Raw genomic sequence first — 13,966 nt, forward strand, 5'->3', positions numbered from 1 at the left:
TGGGAGAGCCACTGTGGCTGTGCTAAAAGACAAAGACAACCCGTGTGCTTTTGTTGCTATGAGGTTAGAGATTTATATAGAAGATAGTGTTGTCAGAAAGGAAACACAAGATGTTTTCACATTATGCACTCAAGAACTAGCAGATTAACAGAATCCCTCTGTGTATTTTTCTTCCTTCTTTTCTCCTATTTACATTGTCTTTTTATTTTGCTTCCTATACCCATTATTATTATTATAATTATTATTAATTCCATTCAATGATCCAGCCTAGAATTGGGTTTTAGACTAACCAACCAGACCTCATGGTTGTAATTGTTAACCATATAGCATTGCACAGTAGTCTTTTTTTGTTTTTTAAACGTTTATTTATTTTTTAAGTGTGTTTTTCCAGGACCCATCAGCTCCAAGTCAAGTAATTGTTTCAATCTAGTTGTGGAGGGCGCAGCTCACAGTGGCCTATGTGGGGATCGAACCAGCAACCTTTTTAAGAGCACCTTGCTCTAACCAACTGAGCTAACCAGCTGCCCCGCCCAGCAGTCTTTAAATGAAGGGTCTCTGACCTAGAACAGGGCTAATGTAGGCTTGGCTTTCATTTCTCTTGCTTCTACATCTCTCTTGAATAAAGGAATCGTGACATAGCAAACCAGACCCCATAACAGAAAGAGATGGATTACCTTTACTTTACCAATTTTCTTGATGTTATATTTTCATGCCTGCTCATTAATTCACAAAATACTCAAAATGTTCTGTCAAGTTGTTTTCAATTTAGAGGAATAAATTACTTTTAAAGATAGAAGTAAATAATTAATTATATTGACAGACTAAAAATAAGAAAAAACCACAAGATAACATCAATAGATACAGAAAAGTATTTGGCAGAATTCAACACTTAATCATGATTTAAAAAAAGTTCATATCAAACAGCTCTCTCAGCGTGATAAAGATTGCATGCAAAAAAAATCTGCGATTAATATACTTAATGGTAAAAGTCTGAATGCTTTTCCTGAGATTGGGTGTACAAGGCAGGGATTTCTGTTCAACATTGTAGTGAAGATTTGTTCTAGCCAGTGCAATAAAGCAAGAAAAAAAAGGCATACAGATTAGACAGAAATAAGTCTATCCATAGATGAAATCCTAAGGAATCTATAAAATGAATAAGTGAATTTAGCAAGGTTGTAGGATATAAAATCAGGTATGCAAAAGTCTGTTGCATTTCTATATATTAGCAATGAACAATTGGATATTGAACCTAAAAATAGAAGAATTGTGAAGATGTTAGGTTTTCTCAAATTGATCTGTGGCTTCAATTTCAATCAGAATCTAAACGTGATTTTTGTAGAAATTAACAAGCTCTTCTGAAATTTATGTGGAATTACAAATGACCTAGAATAGCCTGAACAGTTTTGAAAAAGAACAATGCTAGAGGACTCACATTATTTGATTTTAAGACTGACTGTAAAGCTACAGTAATCATGGGTAGACATATAGAATAGAATATCCAGAAATAGTCCCACACAGATAAAGGCAAGTAATTTCAACAAAGATGCTAAGACAATTCAGTGGGGAGAGATTTTCTTTTCAACAACTGGTGCTGGAACAATTCGATTTCTATATGTAAAATACCTTGACTCCACACAATGTATATTAAAACTAACTCAAAATGAATCTTACACCAAGACCTAAAGAAAACTTCCAGGAGAAAACACAAAAGATCTTACTCACTTTGGCTTAGGCAGTTGTTTCTTAAATAGGACTGTTAAAAGGAACATTCGATAAATTACATTTCATCAAATATTTAAAACATGCTCTTCAAAAGACACTATTAAAAAAAAGAATATGCAAGCCAGAGCTGTGTCAAAATACTTGTAAAAAACACATATTTGATAGAGGACTTGAACTAGAATATATACAGAGGGTCCCCCAAAAATGTATATACATTTTAAGTAAGGAAAACTATTAAAATTGTATACTCAATATATACCAGTAACAGAAGATGAATACAAGTCATGTTTGACTTCTGCAATTACAAGAGGTGCTCAAAATGGTTACCATCAGTGTCCAGACACTTATGATGATGGCGAACTACTACTTGAGCAACGTTGACCAAAGTATCCACTTGTATACATTCTTTTGGCAACCCTGTGTATATAAAAACTCATACAACTTAGTAAGAAGACAAAACAATTCAATTTTTTTTAGGCTTTATTTTCTTAGAGCACTTTTATTCAGAGCAAAATTGAGAGGAAGGTACAGAGTTCCCGTATAGCCCCTTCCCTGACAACACATGTATATCCTCTCCCATTATCAGTATCCCTCACCAAAGTGGTATATTTATTACAGTAACAATTCAATTTTAAAAAGGCAAAAATTTGGACAGGCAATTTACAAAAGATGATATGCAGATGACAAATAAATGAGCACGTGCTAAGATGCCCAATATCATTAGTCGTTAAGGAAATACAAATTAAAATCACAATGAAATACCACTACACACCAACCAGAATGGCCAAAATTAAAAATACCAAGTGTTGACAAGAATGTAGAGCAACTGATAACTTTTATACTACTCTTGGTAATGCGAAATAGTACAGTAATTTTGGAAAACAGTTTGGCAGTTTCTTGTAAAATTAAACATGATTACCATATGATCCAGCAATCCCACTCTTACATATTTAAGAAAGTATATACCCACACAAAGCATATACAAAATGTTCATAACAGTTCTAGTTATAATAGCTCAAAACTAGGAAGGATCCATCAGCTGGTGAGTGAATTAACAAATTGGGGTGCATTCACATCATGGCATATTACTCAGCAAACTACTGATACAAACAATAAAATAGATGAATTGTAAAAGCATTATGCTGAGTGAAAGAAGCCAAATTAAAAAGACTACTTACTAATAGATTCAATTTATATGAAATTTAAGAAAAAGTATAGCAATGGAAAGCATGTCAGTGGTTGTTGGGGGCCAGCAGATGGTGGAAGAGCCCAAGGGTATTTTGTGTGGTGGTGGAAATGTTCTGTACCAAGATAGGGGTTACTTGATTGTATACATTTGTCAAAACTATTTGAATTGTATGCTTAAAATCGACCCCCTACCCCCAAAAAGGTATCACAGAAGGTAATTTATGTGGAAGGGTTCCAGAAATGGTGAGCACATTCAACAGGATTGCACATTTTTCACAGTGTAGCCACAAACTAAGATCCATGTGTTATTTTCCAAACCCAGGTAACAAACGCCCATCTATCCAGATGGTTCATCTGACTGTTAGTGTTATTTTTTCAAATCTAGGAAAGAATGAAACTTCTAGAATAGTTATGGTGTGAATTTGTTGAATATGTGTTGCATATAGGCTGACCAGTTCTCTTTCATTTGTTTTACTTGACAGGAATGTGAAACCAAGATTGCACAAGAGATAGCCAGTCTTTCAAAAGAGGATGTTTCCAAAGAAGAAATGAATGAAAATGAAGAAGTTATAAATATTCTCCTTGCCCAGGTAAGCTAAACTCTTTTTCTCTATCTTGCAAGCTTTTTAAAAAAAACAAAAATTGTATATATTTAAAATGTACAGCATGATGATTTGGTATGCCTATACATTGTGAAATGATTACTAATTGACATTATCTCCTTTTTCTTTTGTGATGAGAACAGCTGAAATCGTAGTATATTTCCAGTATTCCATACAGTATTATTGACTGTAGTCAACATGCCTGTACATTAGATCTCTAGACTTACTCATCCTACATAACTGCAACTTTGTATCTTTTGAACATCATCTCCCCACTTTCCCCACCCCTCAGCTCCTGGTAACCACCTTTCTACTGTCTGCTTCTATGAATTTGACTTTTTTTTTTTAAGATTCCACATATAAGTGAGATCATGTTTGTCTTTCTCTGTCTGGCTTTTTTACTTAGCATGTTGTCTTCCATGTTCATCGATGTTATCATAAATAGGAGAATTTCTTTCTCATGGCTGAATAATATTCCATTGTATGTGTGTACACACATATCATCTGTTGGTAATTGGGTTATTTTCATATTTTGAGTCTTGTGAATAATGCTGCAGTGAACAGGGAGTGCATGTATTTATTCAATATCCTATTTCATTTCCTTTGAATATATATTTAGAAATGAGATTGCTGGATTATTACTGTTATGTTTTTTATTTTTTGAGGAACCTTCGTAACTGTTTTCCATATGGCTGTATCAATTTACGTTCCCACCAAGAGTGTACAAGGCTTCCTTTTCTCTACATCCTTGCCAATACACCTTTTGTTTTTTGATAATAGCCATTCTGACAGGTGTGAGGTGATATTTCCTTGTGGTTTTGATTTGCATTTCCCTGATGATTAGTGACATTGAACATCTTTTCATACATCTGTTGGCCATATGTATGTCTTTTGAGAAATGTCTGTTAGTTTCTTTGCCCATTTTTTAATTGGGTTGTTTGTTTTCTTGCTATTGAGTTGTTTGAGTTCCTTATATATTTTGAATATTAAACCCTTATCAGATATATGGTTTGCAGATATCTTCTATTCCGTAGGTTGTCTCTTTGTTGATTGTTTTCTTTGATGTTCAGAAGCTTTTTAGCTTGATGCAGTTCCATTTGTCTATTTTTGCTTTTGTTGCCTGTGTTGTTGAGATCATATCTAAAAAAGTTATTGCCTAGACTTTAACTTTAAATGTCAAGGAACTTTATCTTTTGACAGTTTTTATGGTTTCAGGTTTTACATTTAAATCTTTAATCCATCTTGAGTTGATTTATGTGGAGTGAGATAAGGGTCCAGTTTTGTTCTTTTGCATGCAGAAAACCAGTTTACCAACATCATTTATTGAAGAGACTGCTCTTTTCCCATTTGGTGTTCTTGGCAACTTAGTCAAAGATCAATTGACCATAAATATGTGGATTTATTTCTGGGCGCTCTATTCTGCTCCATTAGTTTATATGTCTGTTTATATGCCAGTACCATAATGTTTTGATTATTATAGCTGTGTAGTGTATATATTGAAATCAGGTAGTGTGTATCTCCAATGTTCATTTTGTTCAAGATTGCTTTGCCTATTATCAGTCTTTTGTGGTTCTGTATGAACTTTAGGATTGTTTTTTTCTGTGAAAAACACGATTGGAATTTTGATGGCGATTCCGTTGAATCTGTAGATTGGGTAGTATGCACATGTTATGTCTTCTGATCCATGAACATGGGACCTTTCTCCATTTACTTGTGTCTTCAATTTCGTCAGCATTTTATAGTTTTCAGTGTATAGGTCTTTCACCTCTTTAGTTAAATTTCTTCTAAGTTTTTTTTTTTTTGATGCTATTGTAAATGTAATTGTTTTCTTAATTGTTTTTCAGATAGTTTGTTGTTAGTGTTTAAGAAATGAAATTGATTTTTGAATGTTGATTTTGTATCCTGCAACTTTACTGAATTTGTTTATTAATTTTAACAGTTATTTGGTGGAATCTTTAGGGTTTTCTATATATAGGATTATGTCATCTGCAAACAAAAAATTTTACTTCTTTCCAATTTGGGTACCTTTTATTTCTGTTTCTTGTCTAATGCTCTGGCTAGGACTTCCAGCACTATATTGAGTGGAAGTGGTGAGAGTGGGCATCGGTGTCTTGTTCCTGATCTTAGAGTGAATGCCTTTAACTTTTTACTGTTGAGTATGATGTTATCTGTGGGCTTGACATATATGGTCTTCATGATGTTGACAGATGTTCCTTCTATACCCACTTTGTTGCGAGATTTTTTTTTTTTAACATGAAAGGATGTTGAATTTTGTCAAATCCTTTTTTGTATCTGTTAAGATGGTCATATGATTTTTATCCTTCATGCTGTAATGTGGTGTGTTACGTTTATTGATTTGAGTATGTTGAACCATCCTTGCATCCCAGAGATAAATCCCACTTGATCATGGTGTATGATCTTTTTAATGTGTTGAATTTGGTTTGCTAGTGTGTTAAGGATTTTTGTATCTATGTTCACCAGGGATATTGGTTTATAATTTTCTTGTAAGGCCCTTGGCTGGCTCTAGTATGAGGATAATGCTGACCTCGTAAAATGAGTTTGGGAATGTTCCCCCCTTTTCAGTTTTCTGGAAGAGTTTGAGAAGGGTTGACGTTACTTCTTTAACTGTTTGGTAGAATTCACTTGGGAAACTATCTTTTCCAAGCCTTTTGTTGGTTTGGAGATATTTGATTAATGATTTAATCTCCTTACTCAGTATTGGTCTGTTCAGATTTTCTATTTCTTCATGCAGTCTTGGTAGGTTGTATATTTCTAAGAACTTATCCATTCTTCTAGGTTATCCAATGTGTTGGCGTATAAATGTTCATAGTAGTCTCTTACAATTCTTTGTATTTCTGTGGTAGCAATTGTAATGTTTCCTCTTTCTTTTACAATTTTATTTGAATCCTCTCTAAAGACTTGTCAATTTTATTTTCTCAAAAAACCAACTCTTGGTTTCATTGATCTTTTTGTATCTTTTTTCAAATCTATTTGACCTATTTCTGCGCTGATCTTTATTTCCATCCTTCTGCTAATTTTGAGTTTAGTTTGTTCTTTTTCTAGTTCATTGAGGTATAAAGATAGGTTGTTTATTTGAAATCTTTCTCTTTCCCCTTCTTCCTCCTCCCCGACCCCCATTCCGGTTCAAGTCATTGTTTCCCAGTCTAGTTGTGTAAGACACAGCTCCCTGGCCCATACTGGTATTACGGCTGAGGCAGTCGGTTGCCAGTCATCGGTCGGCTGCTCACAGCAGCTCATGGCAGCTCTCGCCGGCTGCTGGCCGCTCATGCTGGCCACCAGCCGCTCATGGCAGCACACGGTAGCCCACAGCTGCTCACACTGGCTGCCAGCCGCTCCTGGGAGCACACAGCAGCCTATGGCAGCTCACGACAGCCCAGCTCCAGGGAGAGCCGTTGTTCACAATCTTAGCTGTAGAGGGCGCAGCTCACTGGCCCATGTGGGAATTGAACCAGCGACCTCGGCGTTAGGAGCACGGCGTTCCAACCACCTGAGCCACCAGGCCAGCCTCTTTTTTCTTAATGTTGGCATTTATTACTATAAACTTCCCTTTTTGAACTGCTTGTGCTGCATCTGATAAGTTTTGGTATGCTGTATTTCCATTTTTAATTTGTTTCAAGATACTGATTTCTTCTTTGACCCATTGGTTGTTCAGCAGTGTATTGCAAGACCCTTTATGGTCATCTTATATTATAATTTGAGAAGGTCACCTACAGAGGTGTGAGTCTTTTAACCAAACTTATAAGATGATTTCGAGGTTTTAGAGGGACTACCTGCTGTTTGGCCCTACCTTTATATGGTATTTGCTTAAATGTTCTGCTGGAGAAACTGTCTTCTACTGAATGAAGGCTTCTTACTGGACACTGTTCTGCATGCTTTACTTAATTTTATTTCGTCCACAGAGGTCTGAGATACAGGTATTTTCCCTAAGTTACAGATTAGTGGTACTTGTTCCATATTAGTGAGATTGGACTTTAATACATACTTAAAACATGTTCTTCCTGACATCAAAGTTTGGGATCCTTGAAATGTAATGATACAGATTTTAATCGATACCGTGTTTCCCTGAAAATAAGACCTAGCTGGACGATCAGCTCTAATGCGTCTTTTGGAGCAAAAATTAATATAAGACCTGGTCTTATTTTACTATCAGACCTGGTCTAATATAAAATATAATGTAATACAATGTAATATAATATATATAATACCAGGTCTTATATTAATTTTTGTTCCAAAAGGTGCATTACAGCTGATTGTCCGGCTAGGTCTTATTTTCGGGGAAATAGGGTAGTTGTTGCTAATATCACCTTTTAGATTCTTTGATTTTATTCTTCACAGGTGAAAGTCAGTTGTTGGAGATCAATTGTCTTATTTTTCACTCATTGGTTTGACAGGTAGCTCTTGAGTATCTATTGTATTCCAGCAATAGAGCTGAAGATGAGTTTTTTTTCTTTCTGAGTTTCTCAAGTCAACCTTACTCTGTTCTGGAAATTCTGAGTTTAACCAGAATGAAGGTCTAGGCTTTGACAACACTGTCTGTGCTTCCAGAAACTCATGTATGTGGGATTCCAAAAGCCTACCAAGTTTAAGTCCTTTTCTGTCACTTCTGAAAAATACTGTTTTGCCTAGCAGGGACACATCACTCTTTTCCCCTGAAGAGAGAATGAGGTTCCGGATTATGCCTTTACTTCAGAATTTTTCAATCTGATATTTCTTGGAACATAAATATGTCTGTATTTAGAAACGCCTGGGGAATATTACAATTATATCTCTGAGAGATTCTTCATGCATATTGGGGGCTCTGAGTAGTTCACTTTAGAACTTGACCATAGTGTCTTTGAAGTTTGATCACAGGTACTTATACTTTTGGCACCTATTACCATATTTTGCTGTGTATAATGCACTCCTGTGTATAATGTGTGCCCACGTTTTTGGCCCAAACTTTCAGGGAAAAATATCTTTCGTTTTAATTTTTTAATTCAAATTTTTATTTAGGTACTTGCTTTTTGTATTATAAAGGAATTTTAGCATTTATTTTTTAACATATTATGGTACAAGAAATTTTTTGTACCGGTAACAAATTTAATGATATTTATGCATCATAGAAGGCCAAGAATTCTTCGTCATTGCAAGTTTGTCATAAGTTCAACAAAACCAATTCCAGGTTATTATTTTGCATACGGGTATTGTTATTGATTTCTAGTCACACTTTTAACTCTTAAGCATAAATAAAAGCATTAAAAACATATATATAGATATGGAATTAGTACTACCCATGTATAACGTGCATCCTTATTTTTCCCTCACAAATTTGGGCAAAAATGTGTGCGTTATACACGGCAAAATACAGTAGTTTGGAAAGAAATGCTGTAGACTTTTGTCTGCCTCCAACTTCTCATTGCCATAGCCTTACATCTCTGTTGCTGTCTGAGTTTTCTCTGCATTGGTTCTTTATGTTGGAGAGGCTAAATCTTAGACACATAGGGATTTTATCCCTATCAATTGGTAATCCTATCCATTTTTAGAAATGCATATTCTTTTAAAGCAGAATATTTACTATTTAAATAATATCTCTGGAGACATGGGTTGAGGACGGTGACTTGTGGCGAGGAGAAAAGATTTCTTTCTGTGAACATCTTCCCTTCACTAGATCTGTTCTGAAGTGATGCTAACACCAGTTGTTCATCTCCTGGGTCTTTTTTTTTTCTTGGTGACATTATTGGAGGCCACTTTGGCCCTAAAATAGACACTCTCTACTGAGAGCTGGGAAGGCATTTGGAAAGGACTGTGAAGCAAAAACTTGAACTTTGGCTTTGTGCCCAGTGTTAGCCTCATGGGGAGCTTTTGCAAAACGAGGACATGGGATTCTTAAGTGGCATTTTGTCTTGAGAAAAATCTCGTCATTCCTCCCAAATAACTTAATTTACCTTTTCTTGACATTAAGGAAACAGGATTTTTGTTTGTGTAGTACAACAAGCTTTGCCATAATTTGTGTATAATGTGTATGGGGCTAAAGAATTCAGGGCAACATTTGAGAACCCAAAAAGTGACATTTCCTTAGACTCATATTCTCAAAGGTGTTCACCATGATCATTATTTTAGGAGAATGAAATCCTGACAGAACAGGAGGAGCTTCTAGCCATGGAGCAGTTTCTGCGCCGACAGATTGCCTCAGAAAAAGAAGAGATTGAACGCCTCAGAGCTGAGATTGCTGAAATTCAGAGGTAAAGGAGAGTCAAGGGTTCTGTAGTTTCCAAGAATGTTTACTTAAACATAAGCATAATTGTTTCAACTCTCAGACTTTCAAATAAAAGAATTAGGCATGTAAGTTATTATTTGTTAAGTGTTAAGAATGGTACCTCATGAAAACCTGGTAAATCTAAAAGAAGCATACCTTTATTTACTTTATTCACTTGTAAAGTTTTTCTTGATCTCTTCCCTTTAAAGTCGTCAGCAACATGGCCGAAGTGAAACTGAGGAGTACTCCTCTGAAAGTGAAAGTGAGAGTGAAGATGAGGAAGAGCTTCAGATCATCTTGGAAGATTTACAGAGACAGAATGAAGAGCTAGAAGTGAGTTTCGGGGGAAAATAACCAAAAATCATACTAACTTCTAGAAAGTGGTAGCGACTATATATTTCCCCTTAGAAGTTTTCTTCTTTTCCTTGGTAACCAACTAGGGAGATTGAGAGGAATTTAGGAGGATGTCTCACCAAAGAGCATACAGGGCACAAGCTGACTGCTGGCCGGACAAATGGCACAGGTGTGGCCTCGTCAGGCCGTCTCTGAGGTGTGACGAGCTTTCCTCACTGTAGTATGTACCACACAGACTTTTCTCTCCTGTGCTGGTTTGAGCCCCTTTGAATGATCTTAACTGTGCTCCCAGAGAAGATGAACAGAAAAAGAAATACTAGTGGAAGAAGGAAAAGCCTCTTGAATTTTCCTCTGGGAGAAATGAGGGACAAAGTTTTCTCTTAGTCCTTCACCTGTAAAGCAGCAGGTGAGAATAAACTGGTAAGAGTGCAAAGCAGCCACTTTGGACCCTAAGTGGAAAAAACCTGTATGGAGGATGGCTGACCTGAATATCTGCTGGACGAGAGCTGTAACTATCTTGTTCAAGCCAAGAGAGTATTCTCTTGGTCACAGCAGCTTAGCCTGCATCCCAAGTACTGTAATTCAGGAACAGTTTTCCTACTTAGGATTTTAATACGATCTATAAAACGTTAAAGCAAAATAAGGTGCCAACATAAGACCTTTCTAAAGAATGGAAGCTCCCTGGTGGCCTAGGTCGCAACCACTACTCTGCTTCTCCCACAGCACAACCCTGGCCACAGCAAGTGTCTTTCCTTGAGCCTCTCTGAACTGTCTACAGGTGCTATGGAGAGGACTTTGTGGGTGGTGGTTTTGTGTGGAGTTTTTTTTAATTCTCTGTGGTGGTAGCTCTGGTTTGTCCCGGCAGCTGAATGCACCTGAATGAGGGAAACGAAGCTACCCCACTATTCTTAGATTCCTTTCTAAGAGGATGGCTTCTTTCTCTCAGCTGTTAGGTAAAACATCTGGAAACAATGTTTTATTTGGGTAGGGAAATTCTTATCATTTAAATCTGTTGCTTTCTTTTCACTGTGCAGTTGTCCCCGTTTCCTTGTGGTTTGAATAAGATAGTTATCACTCTCGTCCCGCAGACGTTCAGGTCAGCATCCTCCATACAGGGTTTTTCCACTTGGGGTCCAAAGCGGATGCTCTAAGGCTTGTGCACTCTTACCAGCAGGAAGGAGAAAAGGAATTAAGAAATTCCCAGTTATCAAGGGCAAGATGCACAAGTGGGACTCAGCACTTGTGCTCATACCCCCTTAGCAAAGGCTCAGTGACGTGGCCACAGCTAGTAAGGGAGGCTGGGAAATACAGGCTGCTCGGAAATGTCACTTGAGGAGGGAGGGAGGGAGGTTGGTGTGAGTTTGAGGTTAGCTACTGGTTTGCGTTACCTCAACTTTGCTGAGTATAATTTAGAACTAATCGTTTTCTGTAGTTTGACTAAGTAGCACAGTTCAGATGTAAGATAATGCCTTTCACAAAAGACAAAAAACGTTCCACTTTTGAGACAAATCTAGGATTTTATCTGCCTCTAAATTCTCCCTCTAGTTGCTACTAAAGTCACTTTTATCTTCCCCTCATTCAAGGACTGCTGAGGAGCCAGTTCAAAAACATAAATCTATTTTAAACATTAGAAAACTTAATTTATTAAAATAATTATTTTCTGTTGGTATGTTTGCTTTCCAGATATGCTTATTACTCTTGTATTTAGAAGCAGAGTTTTATATCTTGAATTATATCCATTCTGGGTCAAGTTGTTTATGTGTCTCACTTGCACATTTGTGTTCGTGTGTTCTGTGTCACAACTAAATTGACAAAAATAGATTCTTACGTAGGATACCCTTGCTAACTGTACTCTGCTCCTGAATCAGTCCTTTTCACCTTCTTGAGTGACAACGGCTCTCTCTGTCATTCCTCAAGATAAAGAACAATCATTTGAATCAAGCAATTCATGAAGAGCGAGAGGCCATCATTGAACTGCGCGTGCAGCTCCGCCTGCTCCAGCTGCAGCGAGCCAAGCCTGAGCCACAGGCACAGGAGGACGACGATCCCGAGAAGCGAGGGGGTGCCGTCCAGCTGCCTAAAGACGGCGCCCCAGAGACAAAAGCAGCTAAAGAGCAGCCAAAGGCAGGCAAGGAGCAGGCTAAGCCGTCGCCGAGCAGAGACAGGAAGGAGACGCCCATCTGAGCATCCTGTGGGTCACAGAATCCTCCAGAACTAACAAGACCTGTGCATCTTACTGTAATCCCGAGTCAGAGTGCACACTCTCTGCTGTATATTCTGTAAAGATGTCTTTTCTTCTGAGACTCTTCCTTCTTTCACACATACGACTTTTCCGCATCAGGCTCAGGTTACAGGGGACAAAGCAGTGGACGCATTGTAGGCTTGTAGGGGACAGATGAGTTTTCCAGATAGCTTATTTTGAAGATTAATTTTCTTTGTTAACTTAAAATAACTATTTTAACCCTTGAGTGGCTTCTTTTTAAACCAAAAATCATCTTTGCTTTTTTATTATGGCAGAATCAGGATCTCTTTCTCTCGTTCAAGGGGAGGAACCAAACAAGGTAAATATTGTTCCTGCCTTGTGGCTCGCCCCAGTCTCACCCTCCAGGGTCACTGCTTACCTAGTCACTCTTGCTTGTGCCTTTTACACCTTTTTGGTGCAGATTATGTCATGGGGAGCTGCCTCGTATTTCCTGACTGGCCAGAATGGCTCTTACCGGGGTTACCTGTATGCACCCATGTCACTCTCTCCTTTGACCGTCCTAAACCAGTCCTTGAGCCTGAGTCACCAGGAAGGCCTACTTGGTTGCAGACAGAGCTGCCTGTGGAGCCCAGCTGCCAGCGTAGGGCAGTGCGGCCCAGCGTGGAGGAGGGGCCGCCGCACTCCTGGCTCCTGCTCTGCTGCTCGCGACCAGCACGTGCTTCTCAGTGGGTCGGTTAAAGTAGCCGCCCTGACCTCAGGGAGCCACACAAAGGCTCTGTCTCAGACCTGAAAGCTTCTGTGTGACTGAGCTTCCATTACAAACAGAATGACTTAGATTGCTTGCTTGGGCTAGAAGGTAAACGTCTCTTTGCCTGAATAAGCCATATATATATGCTGTTAAACAAAAGTTTTCACTTATCCGTGTTGCATCAGTGCACCTGCTGATGGACTCCCAACTGACAAGATTGAGCAATAGAAAAAAAAGTAACTTTTCCTTTGAATGATAGCTGTGATCCCCAACCCCGTTTTCTTGCTTTAGTCACTTCTTTAGTGAGCTGAGGCACCTGGGGACCCTGCTGTCAGGCACCTTGTTCAGTCATCCTCTGTCCAAATTAATGGCACCCATGAGGTAGGTCAGCTTTCATGGCTGTGAAGACAAACCACAGTCACGGTGATGGAAACAACGCCCCCGAGGGCTCTGTCTTCCTCCTCCTCCTAGTTAGTATTTATTTTCAGCACCTGTTTGATGCGGTTTTTTATCCTCTACCTATTGCACTGTTGTGACTTGTTGGCCATTATTTGATTTTTGTACGAAAAAAAAGCTTTGTTATAGAAATCAGCATACTATTTTTTTAAATCTGGAGAGAAGTTATTATGGTGACTGAAAATATGGTCAGGTGTCAAATATAAATGTATAAAAGCCTTCTTGCTGTTCTGTCAGTCATATTATATTCATTTTATATTTGCTGGCAATATTGGAGGTTTCTTTTCTGTTTGTGTAAACTCTAATTTCTATCAAGGTGTCATGGATTTTTAAAATTTAGTATTTCATTACAATGTCTCAGTGTTGGCTAATTTTTGCCAGGACCCATTATTGATCAAGCAAATAAATTCAACAGCCATTTGAGAAAAAAAAAAAAA

General features: G+C 37.8%; 1 protein-coding gene across 2 annotated transcripts in view; it reads left to right on the forward strand.

The window, feature by feature from the left end:
- The window catches only part of RALBP1 (ralA binding protein 1), a 59,877-nt gene extending 45,911 nt beyond the window's left edge, over positions 1-13,966 (forward strand). The window contains exons 7-10 of one of the 2 annotated variants that reach the window (XM_074340373.1): positions 3,393-3,500; positions 9,633-9,754; positions 9,978-10,101; positions 11,991-12,023. In XM_074340373.1, coding sequence (XP_074196474.1) covers positions 3,393-3,500; positions 9,633-9,754; positions 9,978-10,101; positions 11,991-12,008 — 372 coding nt within the window. In that variant the 3' untranslated portion in view covers positions 12,009-12,023. The other variant, XM_019712608.2, reaches the window with a different exon arrangement.

The sequence above is a fragment of the Rhinolophus sinicus genome, linkage group LG09, assembly GCF_036562045.2.
Source record: "Rhinolophus sinicus isolate RSC01 linkage group LG09, ASM3656204v1, whole genome shotgun sequence".
Classification (NCBI taxonomy): domain Eukaryota; kingdom Metazoa; phylum Chordata; class Mammalia; order Chiroptera; family Rhinolophidae; genus Rhinolophus; species Rhinolophus sinicus.